The sequence below is a fragment of the Hemiscyllium ocellatum genome, chromosome 31 (assembly GCF_020745735.1).
Source record: "Hemiscyllium ocellatum isolate sHemOce1 chromosome 31, sHemOce1.pat.X.cur, whole genome shotgun sequence".
Taxonomy (NCBI): domain Eukaryota; kingdom Metazoa; phylum Chordata; class Chondrichthyes; order Orectolobiformes; family Hemiscylliidae; genus Hemiscyllium; species Hemiscyllium ocellatum.
Genome location: NC_083431.1, coordinates 3678855 through 3685958, shown reverse-complemented (window position 1 = coordinate 3685958; position 7104 = coordinate 3678855). Strand labels below are relative to the sequence as shown.

The window sequence follows — 7104 nt, the reverse complement described above, 5'->3', positions numbered from 1 at the left end:
GTGAGGTCCTAGAGAGTGTTGCTGAACAAAGAGACCTTGGTGTGCAGTTTGCAGTGGACAGTTTCCCTCTCCAGCCAGAAGTGATTTAACCAGGCTCTGTTGAATTAGCAAATTGTGTGAGTTTATGAATTACATCATACAAGAGGAAACAATAACACAACACACAGACGGAGAATGGAGGAGTCCAGAAAGACAACATTTCCAAAATGATATTCAGGAAGTCTCTTCAGTTGAACAGTTACAGGGAACTGATGCTGGTCACTGAACAGGCAATTTTAAGATAATCACCTTGTTGGCTGTTGGCTGTTGGCTGTTGGTTGTAGGCTGTTGGTTGTTGGCTGTTGGTTGTTGGCTGTTGACTGTTGGTTGTAGGCTGTTAGCTGTTGGCTGTTGATTGTAGGCTGTTGGCTGTTGGGTGTTGCCTGTTGGTTGTTGGCTGTTGATTGTAGGCTGTTGGTTGTTGGCTGTTTGTTGTTGGCTGTTGGTTGTTGGCTGTTGGTTGTTGGCTGTTGATTGTAGGCTGTTGGCTGTTGGTTGTAGGCTGTTGGCTGTTGGTTGTTGGCTGTTGATTGTAGGCTGTTGGCTGTTGGGTGTTGCCTGTTGGTTGTTGGCTGTTGATTGTAGGCTGTTGGTTGTTAGCTGTTTGTTGTTGGCTGTTGGTTGTTGGCTGTTGGCTGTTGGTTGTTGGCTGTTGATTGTAGGCTGTTGGCTGTTGGTTGTTGGCTGTTGACTGTTGATTGTAGGCTGTTGGCTGTTGGCTGTTGATTGTAGGCTGTTGGCTGTTGGTTGTTGGCTGTTGACTGTTGGTTGTAGGCTGTTGGCTGTTGGATGTAGGCTGTTGATTGTAGGCTGTTGGCTGTTGGTTGTAGGCTGTTGGCTGTTGGTTGTTGGCTGTTGATTGTAGGCTGTTGGGTGTTGGCTGTTGGCTGTTGGTTGTTGGCTGTTGATTGTAGGCTGTTGGTTATTGGCTGTTGGTTGTAGGCTGTTGGTTGTTAGCTGTTTTTTGTTGGCTGTTGGCTGTTGGTTGTTGGCTGTTGATTGTAGGCTGTTGGCTGTTGACTGTAGGCTGTTGGCTGTTGGTTGTAGGCTGTTGGCTGTTGATTGTAGGCTGTTGGTTGTTGATTGTAGGCTGTTGGCTGTTGGTTGTTGGCTGTTGGTTGTTGGCTGTTGATTGTAGACTGTTGGTTGTTGGCTGTTGGTTGTAGGCTGTTGGTTGTTGGCTGTTTGTTGTTGGCTGTTGGTTGTTGGCTGTTGGCTGTTGGTTGTTGGCTGTTGATTGTTGGCTGTTTGTTGTTGGCTGTTGGTTGTTAGCTGTTGGTTGTAGGCTGTTGGTTGTTGGCTGTTGGTTGTAGGTTGCAGGCTGTTGGCTGTTGTTTGTTGGCTGTTGGCTGTTGATTGTAGGCTGTTGGCTGTTGATTGTAGGCTGTTGGCTGTTGGTTGTTGGCTGTTGGCTGTTGGTTGTAGGCTGTTGATTGTAGGCTGTTGGCTGTTTGTTGTAGGCTGTTGGCTGTTGGTTGTTGATTGTAGGCTGTTGGCTGTTGGTTGTTGGCTGTTGGTTGTAGGCTGTTGATTGTTGCCTGTTTGTTGTTGGCTGTTGTTTGTTGGCTGTTGGTTGTAGGCTGTTAATTATTGGCTGTTTGTTGTTGGTTGTTGGTTGTTGGCTGTTGGTTGTAGGCTGTTGTTTGTTGGCTGTTAGTTGCAGGCTATTGGATGTTGGCTGTTGGCTGTTGATTGTAGGCTGTTGGCTGTTGGTATTTGACTGTTGGCTGTTGGTTGTTGGCTATTGGTTGTAGGCTGTTGGTTGTTGGCTGTTTGTTGTTGGCTGTTGTTTGTTGGCTGTTTGTTGTTGACTGTTGGCTGTTGGTTGTTGGCTGTTGGTTGTAGGCTGTTGATTGTTGGCTGTTTGTTGTTGGCTGTTGGTTGTTAGCTGTTGGTTGTAGGCTGTTGGTTGTTGGCTGTTGGTTGTAGGTTGCAGGCTGTTGGCTGTTGTTAGTTGGCTGTTGGCTGTTGGTTGCAGGCTACTAGTTGTTGGCTGATGGCTGTTGGTTGTAGGCTGCTGGCTGTTGGTTGTAGGCTGTTGGCTGTTGATTGTAGGCTGTTGGCTTTTGGTTGTTGATTGTAGGCTGTTGGCTGTTGGCTGTTGGTTGTTGGTTGTAGGCTGTTGATTGTTGCCTGTTTGTTGTTGGCTGTTGTTTGTTGGCTGTTGGTTGTAGGCTGTTAATTGTTGGCTGTTTGTTGTAGGCTGTTGGTTGTTGGCTGTTGGTTGTAGGTTGCAGGCTGTTGGCTGTTGTTTGTTGGCTGTTGGCTGTTAGTTGCAGGCTATTGGTTGTTGGTTGTTGGCTGTTTATTGTAGGCTGTTGGCTGTTGGTATTTGACTGTTGGCTGTTGGTTGTAGGCTGTTGGTTGTTGGCTGTTTGTTGTTGGCTGTTGGTTGTTGGTTATAGGCTGTTGGTTGTTGGCTGTTTGTTGTTGGCTGTTGTTTGTTGGCTGTTGGTTGTTGGCTGTTGGTTGTTGGCTGTTGGTTGTTGGCTGTTGGCTGTTGGTTGTTGGCTGTTGGCTGTTGGTTGTAGGCTGTTGGCTGTTGGTTGTTGGCTGTTGGTTGTTGGCTGTTGGCTGTTGGTTGTAGGCTGTTGGTTGTTGGCTGTTTATTGTTGGCTGTTGGCTTTGGTTGTTGGCTGTTGGTTGTTGGCTGTTTGTTGTTGGCTGTTGTTTGTTGGCTGTTGGCTGTTGGTTGTAGGCTGTTGGTTGTAGGCTGTTGGCTGTAGGCTGTTGGTTGCAGGCTGTTGGCTGTTGGTTATAGGCTGTTGGCTGTTGGTTGCAGGCTGTTGGTTGTAGGCTGTTGGCTGTTGGTTGTTGGCTGTTGGCTGTTGGTTGTAGGCTGTTGGCTGTTGATTGTAGGCTGTTGGCTGTTGGTTATAGGCTGTTGGCTGTTGGTTGCAGGCTGTTGGTTGTAGGCTGTTGGCTGTTGATTGTAGGCTGTTGGTTGTTGATTGTAGGCTGTTGGCTGTTGATTGTAGGCTGTTGGCTGTTGGTTGTTGGCTGTTGATTGTAGGCTGTTGGTTGTTGGTTGTAGGCTATTGGTTGTAGGCTGTTGGTTGTAGGCTGTTGGTTGTTGGTTGTAGGCTATTGGTTGTAGGCGTTGGTTGTTGGATGTAGATTGTAGGCTATTGGTGTAGGTTGCAGGCTGTTGATTGTAGGCTGTTGGTTGTTGATTGTAGGCTGTTGGTTGTTGGCTGTTGATTGTAGGCTGTTGGTTGTTGATTGTAGGCTGTTGGTTGTTGGCTGTTGGTTGTAGGCTGTTGGTTGTTGGTTGTAGGCTATTGGTTGTAGGCTGTTGGTTGTTGGTTGTAGGATGTAGGCTATTGGTGTAGGTTGCAGGCTGTTGATTGTAGGCTGTTTGCTGTTGATTGTTGGTTGTAGACTATTGGTTGTTGATTGTAGGTTGTAAGCTGTTGGCTGTAGGTTGTTGGCTGTTGGTTGTAGGTTGTAGGCAGTTGGTTGTATGCTGTTGGTTGTAGGCTGTTGGTTGTAGATTGTTGGTTGTAGGTTGTAAGCTGTTGGTTGTTGGTTGAAGGTTGTTGGCTATTGTTTGTAAGTTGTAGACAGTTGGTTGTTAGTTGTAGGCTGTTGGCTGTTGGTTGTAGGCTGTTGGTTGTAGGTTGTAAGTTGTAGGCTGTTGGTTGTAGGTTGTTGATTGTTGGCTGTTGGTTGTAGGTTGTAGGCAGTTGGTTATAAGTTGTAGGCTGTTGGTTGTAGGCTGTTGGTTGTTGGCTGTTGGTTGTTGGCTATTGTTTGTTGGTTGTTGGTTGTTGGTTGCAGGCTGTAGGTTATTGGTTGTAGGTAGTAGGCTGTTGGTTATTGTCTGTTGGTTGTAGCCTGTAGGCTGCAGGTTGTTGGCTGGTGGCTGTAGGTTGTTGGTTGTAGGTTGTTCTTTAGGGCATCTCCAGGACACCCACACCAATCAACCCCATCGCCCCGTGGCCAAACAGTTCAACTCCCTCTCCCACTCTGTCGAGGACATGGAGGTCCTGGGCCTCCTTCACCGCTGCTCCCTCACCACCTGACACCTGGAGGAAGAACGCCTCATCTTCTGCCTCGGAACCCTTCAACCCCGGGGCATCAATGTGGTCTTCCCCAGTTTGCTCATTTCCCCTCCCCCTAACTCACCCCAGTTCCAAACTTCCAGCTCAGCACTGTCCCCATGACCTGTCCTACCTGCCTATCTTCCTTCCCACCTATCCATTTCACCCTCCCCTCTGACCTATCACCTTTGCCCCCACCTTCATCCACCTATTGCACTCTCAGCTACTCCCAGCCCCACCCCTTCCCATTTATCTCTCCATCCCTGAGGCTCTCAGCCTCATTTCTGATGAAGGGTTTATGCCCGAAACATCGATTCTCCTGCTCCTCAGACGCTGCCTGACCTGCTGTGCTTTTCCAGCATCACATCTTGACTCTGATCTCCAGCATCTGCACTCCTCACTCTCTCCTGGTTGTAGGCTATAGGTTGTTGGTTGATTAAAGCCTTTTTGTCCTGATTCCTTTCAGCAGTGACTAAATGATAAAATGGTTTCTTTTTTAACCTGCAATGCAGGGGTTTTTAAATAGCTGTTCTCTTACATCTCTCACTCCGTTTCACATTCCCTTCATCTCTCTACTTCTCTCTCGCTCACCATCTCATTTCTTCAATCAATCACTCATTTTCTCTTCTTCATTAGGCAGTCTTTCCTGATGTCCTGATCTGAAACATCAACTCACCTGCTTTTTCCAGCTCCATACTTTATCGTCTGAAAGCTTTCATTCCCTCCCTCATCCACGCGCTCACTCTCTCTCTCACTCATTCCCTCACTCACTCATTCCCTGACTCACTTATTCTCATTCCCTCACTCAGTGTCCCTTCTCCCTCAGTCACTCCTCACGCTCTCCCTCTCTCACATCCCACTCTCTCCTTTACTTGCCCCCCCCTCACTCCCACACTCTCACCCTCCCTCTTCCTCTGTCACTTTCACTCTCTCTTCCCGTCTCTCCCACTCTCTCCCCCTCTCTCTCCCTCCCTCTCTCTCTCCCTCTCTCTCTCTCCCCCCTCTCTCCCTCTCCCTCCGTCTCTCTCTCCCCCTCTCTCCCTCTCCCCCTCTTCTCTCTCTCTCTCTCTCTCTCTCTCCCTCTCTCTCTCCCTCTCTCTCTCCCTCCCTCTCTCTCCCTCTCTGTCTCTCCCTCTCCATCTCTCTCTCCCTCTCTTCCTCTCTCTCTCCCTCCCTCCGTCTCTGTCTCTTCCTCTCTCTCTCTTTACCCCCCTCTCTCCTCTCTCTCTCCTCTCTCTCTCCCCCTCTCTCTCCCTCCCTCCCTCTCTCTCTCCCTCCCTCTCTCCCTCCCTCTCTCTCTCCCTCCCTGTTTGACCCCCCCCAACTCTGGCTGTGGTGTTGAGACGGTCACTGAGGGTCACTTGATCTGCTGGGGCCAGCGTTCCACAAATCACTCCAATTCTTTCCAGGCCAAGAAACTGGATCTGCCTGCTCACTGCCAACAGGCAGGGGAAGAGGCCAGGGCGACAGACTTCAGGACAGCCACTGGGGACGAGGTGCAAGCGCAGAATGTTTGTGACAGTCTGTGTGCGTGTGTGTGTGCGTGTGCATGTGTGTGTGCGTGTGCATGTGTGTGCTTGTGCATGTGCGTGCACATGTTTGTGTGCACGTGTGTGCTTGTGTGTGTGCATTTGTGTGTATATGTGCATGTGTGTGAGCGTGTGTGTGCATGTGTGTGCGTGTGTGTGCATGTGTGTGCATGCGTGTGCACACATGTGTGTGTGCATGTGTATGTGTGCGTGTGTGCATGTGTGAGCGTGTGTGCATTTGTGTGTGTGCGTGTGTGCATTTGTGTGTGTGCATGTGTGTGTGTGTGCGCCTGTGTGTGCGTGTGTGTAAGTGTGTGCATGTGTGTGTGTATGTGCATGTGTGTCTGTGTGTGTGTGCATATGTGTATTCATGTGTGTGTGTGTGTGTGTGTATGTCTGTGCGTGCATGCGTGCATGGATGTGTGTGCATATGTGTGCTGTGTGCATGTGCGCGTGCTTATGCATGTGTGTGCATGTGTGCGTGTGTGTGTGCGTCTGTGTATGCACGTGTGCGTGTGTATGTGTGTGTGTATGTATCTGTGACTGTGTCTGTGCGTGTCAGTGTATTTGGGTTTGCCTGTATAAATGCCTCAATGTGAATGTGTGTCTATTTGTGGGTGTGACTGTGTCGGTCTGTGTGTGTGTGTGTGTGTGTGTCTGTCTGTCTGTCTGTCTGGCTGTCCGTGTGTGTGTGTGCGCGTGTTGTGTTTGTGTGTGTGAGTGTGGGTCCGCACAGTCAGTAGGAAGGCTGCGTAGTGGGTAGAGACACCATTCACGCTGTCAGAGTACACTCAGTTCTCCGTCTCTGCGCTGGCTGCATTTAGCCATGATTACAGTGAGAGCTCCCTGCTCAGCACAGAGCCTCAGACAGGGCCACACTGAAATCGGTCTCAGCTTTTACCACATTAGCTACAACGAAAGGGGCACTTCCACACGTGGATTGGCTCAACATACAAGCATCCCAGAATGTGCAGCACTCCCTCAACACTGACTCTCCGACAGTGCAGCACTCCCTCAGTACTGACCCTCCGACAGTGCAGCGTTCCCTCAGCACTGTGCTTCCTACAGTACGGCTCTCCCTCAGTACTGACCCTCCGACAGTGCGGCACTCCCTCAGCACTGACCCTCCGACAGTGCGGAGTTCCCTCAGCACTGACCCTCCGACAGTACGGCTCTCCCTCAGCACTGATCCTCCGACAGTGCGGCACTCCCTCAGCACTGACCCTCCGACAGTGCGGCACTCCCTCAGCACTGACCCTCCGACAGTGTGGAGTTCCCTCAGCACTGACCCTCCGACAGTGCGGCACTCCCTCAGCACTGACCGTCCGACAGTGTAGCACTCCCTCAGCACTGACCCTCCGACAGTGCGGCACTCCCTCAGTATTGTCCCTCAAACAGTGCGGCACTCCCTCAGCACTGACCCTCCGACAGTGCGGCACTCCCTCAGCACTGACCCTCCGACAGTGCGGCACTCCCTCAGCACTGACCCTCCG

The 7104-nt window shown here is 50.3% G+C and overlaps 1 protein-coding gene across 1 annotated transcript; it reads right to left on the bottom strand.

Annotated features, from left to right (window-relative positions):
* Positions 1–258: 258 nt before the first annotated feature.
* LOC132830216 (putative uncharacterized protein DDB_G0285119) lies at positions 259–4777 on the bottom strand. The gene is made up of 5 exons (XM_060847748.1): positions 4759–4777; positions 2820–3393; positions 2377–2738; positions 1852–2256; positions 259–1619 (listed from the first exon to the last, which is right to left on the bottom strand). The coding sequence occupies exons 1-5, from the start codon at positions 4775–4777 to the stop codon at positions 259–261; spliced, it is 2721 nt and encodes a 906-aa protein (XP_060703731.1).
* Between the last annotated feature and the right edge of the window lie 2327 nt (positions 4778–7104).